The sequence below is a fragment of the Desmodus rotundus genome, chromosome 10, assembly GCF_022682495.2.
Source record: "Desmodus rotundus isolate HL8 chromosome 10, HLdesRot8A.1, whole genome shotgun sequence".
NCBI classification, from domain to species: Eukaryota; Metazoa; Chordata; class Mammalia; order Chiroptera; family Phyllostomidae; genus Desmodus; species Desmodus rotundus.
The window spans coordinates 24752025-24768155 of NC_071396.1; the positions used below are offsets into that span (position 1 = coordinate 24752025).

The following is a 16131-nucleotide window of genomic DNA, read 5'->3' on the forward strand; positions in this document are numbered from 1 at the left end:
CGGCTGGAATCTGCCACGAAGCTGATGGGGGTCTAACAGCATGATGCACCCCCCGGCTCCCCCAGCATCTGGTCTGCGGTGCGTCCCCTCTGTGCATTTCCAGCCTGATTTGTTCTGGGAAGAGGGTTTGTTTCCAATGGGCTCTCCTGAAACTCCAGCTTTTCCCAACGCGGGTTCACCTCCCATTCTCCCAGAAGGCTTGCCATGGGCTCCCGCTCCTGCTACCGGGCAAAGCCCCAGCTGCTGGTGACTGTCCTCCCTCCCCGTGTCTTCCAGGTCTCACGCACCTTTACCCCAGCTCTTCAGCTCCAGGTACCAAGAACCCTGCGTGACGGAACACACCCCCCTGCTGAGGAAATCCTCACAGGAAAAAGGGTGAGTTTGTCCCCTTCTGCCAGAGTTGAGGAATCTCTGAGCGCTGTCCTTGGCCGGAGAATTTCTCCCTGAGACATGAACTTGGCCCCGACATGTCGGGCCCCTGCCAGTTCCTTGTCAATTCAAGGTCACAGCTGTTCACGATTCTAATGCCTGGGTCCTGTGGCTTATGGATTTCCAAATGACCTTGAGCATGGCCCTGCAATGATATGATAGCAGGTGTTTGCACAGCTGACTCACCTGGCCAGGGCTTCTCAACTGGTGGGGTGGTGGTGGGGACGTTGGCTCTGTCTGGGGATTTTATTTTATTTTTAAAGCCTCATCCAAGGCTATGTCCATCGATTTGAGAGAGAGAAAGGGACGTGAGAGGGGGGAGAGAGAGAGAGAGAGGGAGAGAAACATCGATCGGTTGCTCCTGTACGTGCCCTGATGAAGGCTGAACCCACAACACCCACAATCCAGGTACGAGCTCTGACCGGGTGTTGAACCCCTGACCTTTTAGGGCACAGGGCAATGCTCCAACCCACTGGCCCACCCGGCCAGGGCTGCCCTGAGGAGACTGTTGATGACAAGTTGTGTCTCTCTGCAAAAGCTCCCACCCCCACCCCCACCAGCCCTTTGACTCAGGGAACCTCCTCCCCTCCCTGGCCTTCCAGGGCTGTCCCTTCAAGTTCAAGGGGGCTCACATGGCACCTCCTCTGTGAAGCCTTCATTTGCCCCCAACTCCCCCAGGAGCCAGCGCTTCCCCCCCGCTCTCAGACACCACAGCCTACCTTTATTAGAAACTTGTCCTGAGTTACCCACGGTTGTGTCTGCCAGCCTGTGGCCTCTTGGCCTCTTGGTCCCCTGTCCCAGTGTCCAGCAGGCCCCTGCCACCTGGGACGTCTCTCCTAATCAATAGCTCTGTAAACAAACACCTCACACATCCAGTCCCCTAAGGTTTTCCTTTGAATTACTTGGTGAATCTTTAAAGCCTGAGGCATTTTAGAACCCAATATCCATTGGGGATCCAATGACATGTGAGCGTTTGTCCCAGCAGACACCCCAGGGGGAGGAGCCTCGCTTACCGTGGGGTTTGCTTAGGCAATGTTTTCCTTTACTTTTTCTTGCATGAAGCTAATTGAAGTGTGGGTTGTGGGAAGGATTTTTAAAAAAGGTTTTATTGACTCATCTTAGAGAGAGGGGAAGGGAGAAAGAGAGGGAGACATCGAAGTTTGAGAGCAACGTCAATCATTGCCTGTCGCGTGCCCCTCACCTGGGAACTGGCCCACAACCCAGGCGTGCGCCTGGACTGGGAATCAAACTGGCTACTGTTTGGTTTGTGGGAAGATGCCCAACCCACTGAGCCACAGCAGTCAGGGCTGTGGACAGGATGTTTAATGCTTTTCTTTTGGGGGAATTTAATTTTGTTGGAGTTTTTTTTAACTTAAAATTTTTTTTTTCTATTACAGTTGACTGTCCATATTATTTTGTATTAGTTTCAGGTGTACAGCCTAGTGGGTAGACATCTATATGACTTACAAAGTGGTCCCCTAGATATTTCCAGCACCTTCCTGGCCCCATACGTAGATATTACAACATTATGGACTGTATTCCCTGCCCTGTACTTTACGTCCCCAGGACTACTCTGTAACTGCCAGTCTGTACTTCTTACTCCCTTCCCCCTTTTCACCCAGTCTTCCAACCACCCCCTCCCCTCTGACAGTCGTCAGTTTGTTCTCTGCGTCTATGAGTCTGTTTCTGTCTTGCTTGTTCGTTTATATTTTCTTTAGATTCCACATATATGTGAAATCATATCATATTTGTCTTTCTCTGACTCACGTCACTTTGCGTAACACCTCTAGGCCCATCTATGCTGTTGCAAATGGTAAGATTCCATCCTTTTTAGTGGCTGAGTAATATTCCATCATGTAGATATATCACATCTTCTTTATCCACTCATCTATTGATGGGTGCTTGGGTTGCTTCCGTATTTTGGCGATTGTAAATAGCACTGCAATGAACATAGGGGGGCCTTGTTGCAGTTTTTAAAAAAGTCAAAAAAGGTTTTATTTATTTATTAGAGAGAGGGGAAAGGAGGGAGAAAGAGAGGGAGAGAAACCTCAATGTGCGAGAGATACATTGATTGGTTGCCTCTCGCGCGCCCCCTACTGGGGACCTGGCCCGCCACCTAGGCATTTGCCCTAATTGGGTATTGAACCTTCGACCTTTCAGTTCACAGGCCTCCCCCCACTCAGTCCACTGAGCCACACAACCAGGGCTCTTTTTCTTTTTAAAAGATTTTATTTACTTATCTTTGGAGGGTTGGGAAGGGAGGGAGAAAGAGAAGAAGAGAAACGTCGATGCAGGAGAGAAACATTGATGGGTTGCTTCTTGGGGGAGCCCTGATCAGGGACAGAATGCACCCCAGTCAGAGGCCAAACCCACAACCCAGGCATGTTCCCTGACTTGGAATCAAACCGGCGACCTATCGCTGCGCAGGATGACGTCCAACCCACTGAGCCTCGCCAGCCAGGGCAAGAGTACTCATTTCCTGCTGTGACACAGCCCCTAAGCAGATAACTTGTTCAGGGGAATGTCAGCGCCCCATAGAGCTAGCTGCCTTCGAGTGGCATCATGTGTTCCTACAAGTCACGGCTGTTGTTTTGTCAGCCTTGTGGTCCCAGGAGGATTCCATGTGGCACAAATTCTAGGCTTTGCTGCCACCTCCCTAGAGTCAAATGCGTCCTTACTGAGTGAAGTGCTCAGAAGCCCAGGGATACAACTGACAGGAATGGATGCTGCACGTGGAATTCTGATGAACGTGTGGCTCCCCCCCGAGTTATCCCTCTAGACTTGGCTCTGGTTCTTGGGCCCATGTCATCCAGCACTGGCGTGCCTCACTCCTGCTCCTACTCGTGTGGATGTGAGGTGGGAGAGCCAGGAGACCCTCCGCTCTGTTGCAGGAAGGTGTCCTCACAGAGAAGGGCTGTGACACCCCAGCACAGGAGCAGCAGCTGGGCTGAGCCAGCTCTATTGGAGAGTTCCAGAAACAAGCTGATGTTTCTTTCTTTTTTAAAATTGAATTTTAGAGAGAGAAAGAGAGGGAGGGCGGGGAAGGGAGGAAGGGGGAGAGAGAGAGAGAGATACATGCATTTGTTGTTCCACTTATTGATGCATTTATTGGTTGATTCTTGTATGTGCCCTGACTGGGGATCGAACCTGCAACCTTGGCCTATCAGGACAATGCTCCAACCAACCGAGCTACCCAGCCAGGGATAAGCCAATGTTTCTTGAAGGCTCATAACTCATTCTGAAGATTTGAGTGACTCCACATGTCCCTTGAGCTGAGTGCTCTGTGATGTGCAGAGGGACCAGGCCCAGCCGCACCGCATCTGCGCTCCTTCCCAAAAGGCCAGGAGGGAGTCCATGTTTCATACATCACCGCTGAGATGCAACCTTGTTTTCCATGAATATAACCCCAAGTGTTGTTTTCCAGGGCGCGGAGCCTGCGCGTTTACCACCCCGAGTTCATCACCGCTGAGGAATCTTGGGACAACAGCTTGGCTGAGTGGGAGGGACAGTCGCTGCTGGGCAGCGAGGCGGCTGGTTCGTCCCGATCTGCCTCCTCGGACAAGGGGGACCTTCTGGAAAGTGCTCACGCCAGGCTCCACCTTTCGAAGCTGAGGTAGGAGGCTCGGGAGCACTTGTGTGGCCCGGGGTGGCTGTCACACAGGGCAACCCGCCGGCCTGGGGTGAGGCTGGGGTCCTCGCCCTCACGACACCCTTCCCAAAGGTGCGGTGGAGGTGACAGAAGGGTTTGCACACGTTTCCTGGAAGACATGCCAGGTGGCGCTGGCCCAGGGCCACGGCTGCGCCCACGGGGACCCCGTATACACATTTATTTGAAGGAAGGGTCCTATAGAGAATAATACCTTTGAGGGCGGCATCTGCAGGGACAGACTAAAGCTTGGGGACAAGGACCACTGGGTCCGCATTCCAGACCTGAGGTAACTGGGCAACCAGAGGGCCAGCCATGTCCTGTGACTCTCTCCTTGTTGCCTGGTGTCCCCTTCGCTCCATGGCCTTCCGTGGGCTTCCATGAGCATGGTCTGGCCCATGGACAGGAGAGGGGACCCTCTGCTGCTGTCAACTACGAGCATCACTATTTCCTGCCATCGGGCGACCAGCCTTCGCTGAAGCTGTTTGATGGACGCGGTGAATGCACCCAAAGCTGCCCTTTCTCTGGTGTCCTGTGATCCTCCCGGCCAAGGAAGATGACAGAAGGGACCTCAGGAGGGTGACAATCTTGCCTGAGGTCATGCAGCCTGTGAGCCCAGCTGGGGGCAGGAGGTGACACCAGGTCTCCCGCTGGTGGGGGACCATGGTCATGCCTTGGCCTGCCAGCCTCGTAGCCAGCTGTAGCCTCCTCACGAAGACTGGCCTCAGCTGCCCTCATAGGCGTGGCAAATACCTGGCTGGTGAATCTTCTCTGAGGTTCCATGAATCATGGGAAATTGTGTGAAGAGGGCTCTGGCCTGTGGGCCACTGGGATGGCAAGCCCGGTCCCCAGCTGGCTGGTGCCCAGCGACTGAAGGTAACAGCTTCGTCCTCTGGAAAATAGAATCAAGTGCATTTCAGACTTGACCTTCAGTGGTGGTTTTAGCTCCTCTGACCTGGGAAACAGTTGCCTTGAACTGAAGGACTCAGGGCCGTTCTTTCTCATGGGTCTAGAAAGTCCCATGAGAAATTATTATTGTAAAAAAATATTTTGGGTGGTCAGAAAGAGATTTGGATTTAGAATAGTTCCCAAATGCTTCATACTTTCAAAAGAGGGTCATTTTGGTGCCCATTTAAATAGACGCTGTGGAATCATAATTTGGAGATGTGAATGGATATTCATCAAATCCATAACATCTACGAGAATGCAAAACAACCATGACCATTTCGAAAGGACCAGAGAGGTTTTGAAAAAGATGTCCCAACAGACACTTCCTTCATTCTGAGAACGTGTGTCAAGCACAGGCCAAGTGACAGCGGCCCTCCAAGTTCAGGCAGAGAGTACAGACAGCCTGGGGCTGCCCTGGAGGAGCGGCCTGAGGGGGGGAGGGGCACACCGCAGGGCTGGGCCGTGACCTGTCACGAGGAGGTGGGCCCCGGTGGCCTGGGGGAGATGATAGGACCCGCTGGAGGTGCAGCAGAGGGGCGGCCGGGCCCAGGTCCACCTCGGGCCTGGGGGCCATGGCCAAGTGCGAAATGGTGGCTGGGCCAGGACACCACCAGGAGTCCCGAGAGGGAGCCAAGCGCGTGGCCTGATTGTCTATTAAATTACCTCCTGAGAATTAGAGAGAGAGAGAGAGAGGCGTAGATTTGGTGTTTCACTTATTCATGCATTCATTGGTTGCTTCTGGCATGTGCCCTGATCGGGGATCGAACCCACAACCTTGGAGTATCAGTGACAACGCTCTCACCCACTGCGCTTCCCGGCCAGGACTCCCAAGCAATTCCTGAAAGACTCTGGTGGTACAACCAATGACAGTTTCTTTCTGGAATCAATGGTTGCAACTCCGCGTTTATGTATTTGACGATCAAATCTATAGCCCTGCCTTTCAGAAAACTCAGAGGAAAATGATGACTGGCGCGTATGAGTCTGAGAGACCAGATAAGGCTCATGGCCCGGGAATCTGGAGCTTCAAATATTGATCTTTAGCATCTCCAGCAAGAAGCCAGTACAAGCAAGCACTCGGGGTTAACTTTGTCCCTGTCGCCCGCCCGCCCCCCCCCCCCCCCCCCCCCCCCGCCTCCCCACCCCAACCAAGTCGCTTGCCACCAGGCCGTGGGCAGGGCCACAGTCGGGCGCTGTGATCCTTTCTGCCCTGCTACAGAGAGACCCCCAAAGGCGGGCTCTGAGGGGAAGGTTTCGGGGGGGCCTTGGGAAGGTGGCAGAGGTTTGGCAGATCTGGGCATGCGCACACAGGAGGGCGCCGTGCGGCTGTGACTGGGGCCTGCCTTTCTCTGCAGGCGCTGCGTGCGGTGGCTGAAGGTCACGGGCCTGTTTGCCTTCGTGGTGATGTGCTCCGTGAGTACCACGCCCAGATCGACGAGGGGACCCCCGCCGCAAGCTGGGTGCCCGCGCTGTGGGGCCACAGTTCCCCTGGGGCAGGAGCTGAGGGCGTGGGGGTGGAGGCCCGTGGGTAGGGATGGAGGCCCTGGGTGGTGCTCCTCTGTTCTTGTCCCAAGTCACGCGGCGGAAGCCCTGGTGACCTGGCTTTGCTCTGCAGAAGGCAGCGAGCTGGCCCCCTGGATCTTCCCGCCTCAGGGAGCCTCCCAAATCCTCCTTCGCCCCCGTGCGGTGAACCCTTCATTTGTGTGAAGGGAGAAAAGGGTGCAAACCCCGTGGCGCTCTCAACACGCATCCCTCACAAATGTTTCTGGTCGTTACAGGTTTCGTTTAGCCTGTATCCAGATCAAGGGAAGTTCTGGCAGCTGCTGGCTGTGTCGCCGCAGGAAAGCTACTGTATCTGAACCACGTGCTGGACGGGAGGTGGACGGCGGCCCCTGGCTGAGAGTCACAAAGCAAAGAGACACCCGAGAACTGTCCCAAGTGCTGCCCAAGGTCACAGCACAGGCCAGCAGGATGCTAATGAAAGACGAGGGCTCAGGACAGAGGCAGAAGGAGCGTTAGGGAGCACCCGATGCGGGGTCGGGGTGAGGTTCCCCACGCAGGGATGCTGGTGGCTGCACGTCATACTTTGTTAGGGCCCCGAGTCCCCATGGCTTTGGGTGGGACATGCTGCTCCGTAGCCCCCTTCCCCACTTCCTCTGGGCGATTTCTGCTGACCCATTTTCAAGTGTATTGGTTCTTTCCCTGGCTCTGTCTTCTGCCCTGGCGATTGCTTGGTTCCTTCACGTGGCGCTTTTTCTTGTCGCTTTTGCAGGCCTTGTCATTTGTCGTGAGGAGGCAGATGTGTTATGTAGGATAGACTCTCCGAGGGTGTTAGTTACTTCCGGCTGCCACAGCAAATCACCGCAGAGCATGTGGCTTCAACAAGAGGGTTTATTTCTCAGTTCTGGAGGCTAGGAGTTCAACGTCAAGGTGTGGCTGATTTCGTGTTGGGTGGGGTCTCGTTCCCTGGCTTGCAGATGGCCACCTGTCTGCTGCATCCTCACGGGTCTTTCCTTCGTGTGTGGAGAAGACAGAGAAAGCTCTCTGGTCTCTCTTACTCTCTCTTTTTATAATTTATTGATTTTAGAGAGAGAGAGGAAAGGTGGGGGAGAGAGAGAGAGAGAGAAACATCGATCTGTTGTCCCACTTACTGATACATTCACTGGTTGCTTCTTCTGTGTGGCCTGACCTGGGATTGAACCCGCAACCTTGGTGAATTGGGATGATGTTACCCAGCCAGGGCCAGCGTCTCTTTTTACGAGGACAATAATCCTGTCAGATCGGGGCCTCGCTGATGAACTCATTTAAGCTCAGTTGCTTTTTTAGAGGTCCCATCTCCAAATACAGCCATGTGGGAGCTCAGGCCTTGACTTTGATTTTTGGAGGGACGCCAACACTCAGCCTGTAACCCTGAGGTAAAGCCTGGAGGTGAGTGCTTCTCAAGTTCTGTGAGCATTAGTTGAGGGGTTGGTGCAAATTTGGTCAGAGGCTGGCAGCGTTGCTGTTTGTGGTTGCCATGGTAACCCCTCTCCACCGTCAGGCTGGTTTCTCCCCTCCCCCACTTCACCTGCCCCCAGCTGCGCCCTCAGGCTGCCAGATTTGCTGAGTTCCCCCTCAAACTAAGGCTTTCTCAGGAGTCTCCCCAGCCTCCTCATCTTTCCAGGGAGCCCATGCTGGAAAAGCTCGCGTGAAGGTGTGAACACCCCTATTCTGCGGCCCCCAGGGGCTCTCCTCCACTCTCACGTGAGCCCACATGTGACCTCCAGCAATTTTTAAATTTTCTGGTTTGATCTTGCCTGCTTTCGTGCGATTATCTTTTAAAAAGGAATCAAATCATTCAGAGAACGTAAGTGAGCTGTTGTTTTGTTAGTATCTTTTGTGGATAATCTGGGTGACCTGAAATTTCAGGAAATCGGGTAGTTTTTCTTCCCGTCACCAGCAGTTGGCTGCATATTGTTTTCTGGGTCCTTCTGGGGAGCCCCTCACGTCTTCCCAGGATGCCCCTTTTCCCTCTGTTGAGCCACTGTCCACACATAGGGTGCCAGCAGCACCCCAGACACACCCGGCGCTCAGGGCCTTCCAGGACCCCCTGAAGATACCCCGCCCCTAAACCCACCGCACAGTGCTTGCTCACGCCTGTATACTAGTTTCACCACCTTAAAAAATTGTTATATAGATTTTAGAAAGAGAGGCCCAAATCAATGTTGCTCCATTTATTGATGCATTCATTGGTTGCTGCTTTGTATGCCCCCTGACCGGGGATCGAACCTGCGACCGTGGTGCATGGGGGATGATTCTCTCACCCGCCCAGCTCGCAGCCAGGGCAGTTGCATCCCTTCAAAATCACGTGCAGCATTAGCTGAAGAAGCATGTCCTGCGAGAGAACGCAGGGGCTCTGGGACTCGGATAAATAAACAGCATTTCTCATTCCAGGGGCTTTTCCTCTGTCTCAAGGTCCCCAGGGGCCCCCCAAGCAAGCGTGGAACCCCGCTGCCCGGTGCTCCTGGGTACTGGTGCCACCCACCCTTCCTCTGACTTCACTGCAGCTGGTTGCACCCTGTCACCCCCCTCTCCCGGCCAACAGGGACGTGCAGGGGAGCCTGGATCCTGTCCAGAGGGTCTTCAGTGAGGCCCGGTCAGGCAGTGGGAGTATTTGGAGAAGGCTGGGTGGTTGCCCGAGAAGCCTGGGCAGAATCCCAGGGAAGCCGGGCAGTGCGGGACGCCAAAATCAGATCATAGCAAAGAGGCGTCCCAGCGAGAACTGCGGCGCATCCGCCTTTTTCTAAAGCATTTTGCAAACCTCCGTCTAGAACCGCCTGGGGGTGCCAGGCCTGCCCCGCCCCGCCCCGCCCAACAGCTCGGCCCGCGGGTCTCTCTCGGGGCCACGGGTGGCTGCAGCTGGCTCTGGCCCTCTGCAGCCTGTGTGGGATGGAGAGAGGAATAGACGCAGGGAGAGCAGATCGGGATGACAGCCCAGCTGCGGCGTGGTTCTCTCCCGCCCGTGCGCGTCCTTAGCCTGAACCAGGGCTGCTCAGAAAGTGCGCAGTGTGTGCCTGCGATTTCCCCCCGGATGCTCCCTGACCCTCTCCCAAGCTCCCTGGCTGAGGGGGTTTGGGGAAGAGAGACGCCAGGTTGAGGAGGCTGCCGGCCTTGGGCCTGGCTGGGGAGGGACGCAGGAGCCAGCTGGGTACAAACCCTGGACCTGCAGAGGTCACATGTCCCTCCCGAGGTCCCCAGGTGGGTAGGGGAGGCGTGTGTGAGCCAGAGCTTGGACCCCCTGTGCAGCCTGAGGCAGGGAGTGGTCCGGGCTGGATTGGACAAGCCAGTATCTGTGTTTTCCTGGTTGTCCTCATGACCAAGGGCCTCTGCGTCCTCCCTCCCTGACCCCTGGACGGACTGGGCTGGGTGACGGACACCTGGGCTCTGTGTGTGGACAGCAACTGCTCTTGGAGGATTGTCCTGTAGCTGAAGAATAACACAGGCTGGCCCTGGCCAGCGTGGCTCAGTGGGTTGGAGCATCCTCCTGTAAACCGAAAGGTCGCAGGTTCTATTCCCAGCCAGGACACATGCCTAGGTTGAGGGTTCGATCCCTAGTCGGAGTGTGTGGGAGAGGCAACCAATTGATGTTTCTTTCTTTCCCTGTCTCTAGAATCAATTAAGCATGTGCTAGGGTGAGGATTAAAAAAAATTAAAGAATAACCAAGCTGCCTCTGGCATGTGGCCACACCCTGTAATTGCGGGGTTTGTTTCGGAAACAGGAAGTGGCAATGATTGTCTCTCTGAGGTTCTTTGGTCCTGAGTCGCTGTCTGCACTGGGCCAGGGAGGCCTGGCCAAGGCTCTCAGGTCAGTAGGCGGAGGAATAACAATCAGCCAGCCAGGTTCTACACAGCAGGTGAACTAGGGGGGGCTCGTGTTTCCTGCCTGCCTCCCACCTTTCTGGACTTACGGCCCATTTCCCATCACACCCTGCATGACCCGGGCCTGGGCTGACGCTGATGAAGTGTTCACACATGCCATAGTGCTGTCTGGTTGCCATTTTTCTCCCCAGCTGGTCTAGCTCCTCAAGAAAAGAACTACATGTCATTCACTTCTCCATGTCTCTGGGGACAAACGTAGTTGTCACATTAGGTGTCCCCAGAAGATATGTCTAATTATTGTTTACAACATCACTTTGAGGTCCTGTGAACCTAGAACCTGGGGCTCCCAGAGGGTACCAAGAAAACGCATTAACTATTCGATTGATGTTTCTCTCTTCCTTTTCCTCTTGCTCTAAAATCAATGAACAATTTAAAAAAAAATCCCTCTCCTGGTGTGTGGGAGCAGCGTCCTGTGCACCAAAATGTCGTGGGTTTGATCCCTGGTTGGGAGGCGTATGGAAGGCAACCAGTCGATGTTTCTCTCTCCCTCCCTCTTTCTCTCTCTCCCTAAAATCAATGAACATATTTAAAATACATCCCGCCCCCCTCCCATCTTCCCCATGTGCGCCCTAAGTTCTTTAGACTGCTCCAGAACTATAATACCTTGTCCGATATGGTAGCCCCTGGCCACCCTTGGGCCCTTTAAATTTAAATTGTCAGTAATGAAGCAAATAGCATTAAAGCTTCATTTCCTCACTCACACCAGCCACATGTGATGTGCTCACACTAGCCACACTCATTAGTGGCCACCGCATCGGCCCAGATATGGGACATTTCCGTCACCACGGACAATTCTCTTAGCCAGCGCTGCTCTGGAAATTAAAGGTGTTTGTTGGCTCATTTGCTCCCGAACGCTGGAGAAAGAAAACACGTTGGCACCTGATAGGTTTACAGTTTTCCTGGACTGATCAGTCCTTAATCTGTCATAGTTGTATCCAATTATGTTGCTGCCATTGTTGTCGCAAAGATGGGTCTGAAAGGGAAACATTTTCTTACCTCTTACTGTTTGGCGTGTCAAAAATTGCACCGGCTGGAGTTAAATTGGCAGGAAAGACCATGGCAAAGGGGAGTGAACGCAGCTCTGAATACCGCGGGCAGCCGGGCAGCTAGAGGCACCGGGTGGGTGAGGAGAGGGCGGACCACTGCTAAGGGGAACCTGGGTGAGTTTCGAGAGTTGAAGGTTTCTTTTGCTTTTCTTCTTAATCCTTGTCCCTGGACATGTTTGTTGATTTTAGAGAGAGGTGGGGAGAGAGAGGGGGGGGAGAGAAACAATGATCGGTTGCCTCCAATATGCACCCCAACCCGGGACCAAACCTGCAACCTAGGCATATGCCCTGACTGGGAATTGAGCCTGTGACCTTTTGGTTTGCAGGCTGGCACTCAGTCCACTAAGCCACACCAAGCAGGGCGGATTCTTGATAAACTGGGCTCAGCAGGTCAAGGACCAGGCCTGGCCAGGGTCCTGGTCGGCACTGACTGAGCAGGGGTTGATGGGCGCTGGCAGACAAGGTGAGCCAAACAGACCACAGCTGAGGCGCACCCCCAGCAAGGCGCACCCGTGGCCCTGCACTCAGGCCCCCGCAGGCTCGGTCCGGGCCCAGCAGCAGTCATGGCCTGCTGAGAAGTGCTTTGCTCAGGTTTCTGGCTCCCCACCGCGTGTGGGCTCCAGGACAGCTGCCTGCGTTGGGACACCCAAGAGCCCAGTGGGAGGTCGTGCCCACTGGAGGAACAGGAGGGGGATGATCAGCTAGGAACTCAGAGGAAGGAGGCTCGAGGGCTCACCGAGTGGAGGAGGGCTCATGAGCTTACATCTGGGTAACTGGAAAAGCAGGCACCGTGGTTGTGCCGCTGAAGTTCTTCTGTCTTCTCTCCTCCATGCCCCCTCTGGTCAGAAACCTGGTCGAGGTTCAGAAGACTTCAAGGATGATGCTGTAAACAAGTATTAGTTAAACTATATCTAATGGTGGACATCCAATGTGAGAACTACTGGCCTTGGCCAGGTAGCTCAGCTGGTAAAAGCACTGTCCTGATACACCAAGGCGGCGGGTTCAATCCCTGGTCAGGGCATGTGTAAGAAGCAACCAATGAGTGCAAGAATAAATAGAACAACAAATCAGTCTCTCTCTCTCTCAAACAAATAACCTACATTAGTCTCCATAGATGGAAATAAATGAATGACATGTAGTCTCTCTTCTTGAGGAGCTAGACCAGCTGGGGAGAGAAATGGCAACCAGACAGCACTACGGTGTGCGTGAACAGTTCATCAGGGTCAGCCCAGTCTAGGGGCCATTGAGGAAAGGAGCCAGGGGGTACCCCTGGAGTTGTGGGTGCCAAGGATGGACTTTTAAAAGTTTTTGTTTCTTTAGAGACATGGGAAGGGAGGGAGAAAGAGAGGGAGAGAAACATCCATATGAAAGATAAGCATCGATTGGTTGCCTTTTGCACATCCCCAACTGGGGATGTGGCTGGCAACCCGGATAGGGGAATCGAACCTGAGACCTTTCGCTTTGCAGGACGTTGCCCAACCCACTGAGCCATGTGGGGCAGCATGCCAAGGGTGGATTTCAGGAGAGGAGAACTTGAGTGAGCTCTGAAACGATAGGGGTTCTCTAGGTTTGGGGAGGCAGGGGTACCGCGTATTAGGTGCAAGGCAGACGTTCAGCGGGGCTGGACGGCAGGGGCGGGGCTCGACGGAGGCTGCTGTTTGCTGGGGTCCCCAAGTCACTACGGACACCATTCCATCCTGGTGGGCTTTGCATCCTCAGTACACGGTGGGCGGCTGAAGAGACAGAGAAAAGGAAGGCTGCCGTGCGTGCGGTCCTGTGCACCGTGCATTATGAGCGCGCTCCGTTTAGGGTGCTTTCACCGATGCCTGCTCGCGCCCTCAAGGCAAAGGCTTGTTTTGTTATTACCATGCTCCTGGTCCGCAGTAGACGCTCCACGTTCATTCAATCACGGGGAGGAGCCGCTGCTCTTCCCACGGTGGCCTGCAGGTGGTGCTGTTCCACCTCCGTGGTTTCCTCCAGGTCTCCAGCTCCCACGGTGGAACATTTCCCCACCTGGTACCCCGTGTTTGCAGAGCGGAAGACCAGGGCAGGAGTAACTTGGGGTGGCAGAAACAGCAAAGTCTCTTCGGGACTTCTCTCACTACGTTCTGCCCCCTTCGTGACTTCCGGTTTGCATTTGTCCATTTTGGACCCCAAGTAGCTGCCAGGGTGTTTGGAGAGGCCCTCTAGCCAGGCACTCAAGGGGACAACGGTGTTGGTATTGACACAACGCTTTGTTCCCCGGGTGTTTTCGTACATTTGATAGAAAACCAGTACAGCCCCAGCTGGTGTGGCTCAGTGCGTTGAGTGGCAGGTTCGATTCCCCGTCAGGGCACCTGCCTGGGTTGCAGGCCAGGTCAGATTCCCCAGTAGGGGGCGCTAGAGGCAACCACACATGGACATTTCTCTTCCTCTCTTTCCTCCTCCTTTCCCTTCTCTAAAAAGAAATGAAATCTTAAAAAGAAAAACAGTACATTTTGCTGCAGGAACCAGACAATGAAAAAGGACCCGCCTCTCCCTGTTCCTCCAAAAACTCCATGCAAACCCTGTAGAAACCCTGGCAGCGATGTTTGCCCTCTCCCTCCATCTGCTCTGCAAACCATGTGTTTCTGTGAGGGTTTTAAAGAAGAGTAGAAAAATTGGCTGATCAGTTGCCTCTTGTATGCACCCCAATCGGGGACTAAACCCGCAACCCAGGTATGTGCCCTGACTGGGAATCAAACTGAGCAGGCCAGTGCTCAGTCCACTGAGCCACACCAGCCAGGGCTGGCTAGGCATTTCTTTGTGCATCTTCCAAGGAGGGTGTGCACGGGGTGGATGGTGGGGGGACTCTAGGTCTCTGCTTGCTCCGTGGTTTACCTTGACGTGTCCCCAGCTGTGAACCTCAGTGGCCGAGCTGACTCCACGCTGCTCCAAGTGGACCTGGCAGGGGCCCTGGTGGCCAGCGGCCTGAGTAGTCCAGGGAGAGAAGAACATGTCGTGGTGGAGGTGACCCAGGCCGATGCTCCAAGCTCCCGGTGGCGGCCACAGCAGGTCATACTTATGTATTACTCAAAAGGAATTGTAAAAACTCACCTCATCTCTCTATAAACTGAGTTTCCTCTAGAACAGATGGGATGGGGAGCCATCAGGCAATGAACCCATTATCAGGAAAACCCTCATCTTTTGCTCTGTCTTTAAAATTCTTTTTCCCCCCCTCCCTAAGTCAATTTCAAAACTCTCACCATTTCCGTAAAACCAAGCTTGTTTTTTAAAAAATCTTCATCTGAGGGTGTATTTATTGATTTTAGAGAGAGAGGAGGGGGAAAACATAGATGTGAGAGAGAAACATTCGTTGTGCATGCCCTGACTGGGGATCGAACCCGCAATCTTGGCATATTGGAACACCTCTCCAACCAACTGAGCCACTGGGCTGGGGCGCTCATTCATATTTTGAATAATCCGGTTCCTATTTTCAATGTCCTTAATGACTGTGGGCAGCAAGACTGCTGTGCTCCCCATGGAAATTCCCTGGCCCCTCCCCTCACTCTCTTCTTACATCCCCCGACCCCCTGTCCCCCCCCCCCATTATTCCTGCCCTGCTCTGGAGGGGACCAGGGTGAGTGGCGGCTGCACCTGGGGCCTCCCTCCCATCTGCTCCGGTTTGTAAGCCGGTAGCTGTGTTAAGCCAGAGTTTCTTCTGCGTTGCCCCGGAGGGCTCAGAAGATGCTTTTTCTAAAACAAAGGCCTCTGCAACGTAGAAATTTCCAGCTCCGCACGGCCTGGACTGCTCCGGGCAGGGAGGTGGGAGTCGTGAAAAAGCCCCCTGAGTCTTCTCTTCCTCCTCATTCCAAACAAGCACCTACACTGAATAGCACTGGGTCCCCAGGGACCTTCAAGTTCCAAGCCTGACAGCAGTTTTCCGCTTTGACCTTTACAGGTCACTCATAACTGGACGGTATTTTTAAACCCCCAGCGGAGCGAGCGCCTGGTGGTTAGCAGGACCTTTGAGGTTCTGAGCAGGTAGGTCTCACGTGATCAAGGCCTGGGGCCCGGGGCGGATGGGTTGTCCTCGGGGACACGCTCACCTTAAGAAGTTTGGCCTGCGTGGCTCTGATATTGGGGACAAATGGCATCAGATCAGCTATGTGCTGTGGACGAGATGCTCTTCCCTGTGGAACTCAAAGGATGCGGCAAGATGTCAGGGCCACACGGGCTGGAAGTGACAGCATTCATCCCAAGGGCATTTTGAAGCACGTGGTATTTTACAGCTTCTGCATCAATTTCATTAATATCCTGAAGCTCTCCTATGGGGAATTCTGGGAAACGTTAGGGTTGCTCTTTTTCTTTCACGAAGGCCTCTCCATATTCATTAACCTGTGCTCTTGGCTGCTGTTTGCGTTCGCGAGGGCTGCCATGACAAATGCCACAGGCTGGGTGACTTACACAAGGGGAAATTTTAAAAAGATTGTATTTATTTGTGTTTAGAGAGAGGGGAAGGGAAGGAGACAGAGAGGGAGAGAAACATCAATGTGTAGTTGCCTCTCGCGCACCCCCTACTGGGGACCTGGCCTGAAACCCAGGCATGTGCATTGACTGGGAATTGAACTGGTGACCTTTCAGTTTGCAGGCCGGTGCCCAATCCACTGAGCCACACCAGCCAGGACA

General features: G+C 54.0%; 1 protein-coding gene across 1 annotated transcript in view; it reads left to right on the plus strand.

Moving 5' to 3' along the window:
- The window catches only part of OCA2 (OCA2 melanosomal transmembrane protein), a 147591-nt gene that overhangs the window by 24550 nt on the left and 106910 nt on the right, over positions 1-16131 (plus strand). The window contains exons 3-8 of the mRNA XM_024561890.3: positions 277-375; positions 3854-4042; positions 6376-6433; positions 6799-6871; positions 14360-14517; positions 15404-15486. Coding sequence (XP_024417658.2) covers positions 277-375; positions 3854-4042; positions 6376-6433; positions 6799-6871; positions 14360-14517; positions 15404-15486 — 660 coding nt within the window. The remainder of the gene's footprint in view (positions 1-276; positions 376-3853; positions 4043-6375; positions 6434-6798; positions 6872-14359; positions 14518-15403; positions 15487-16131) is intronic.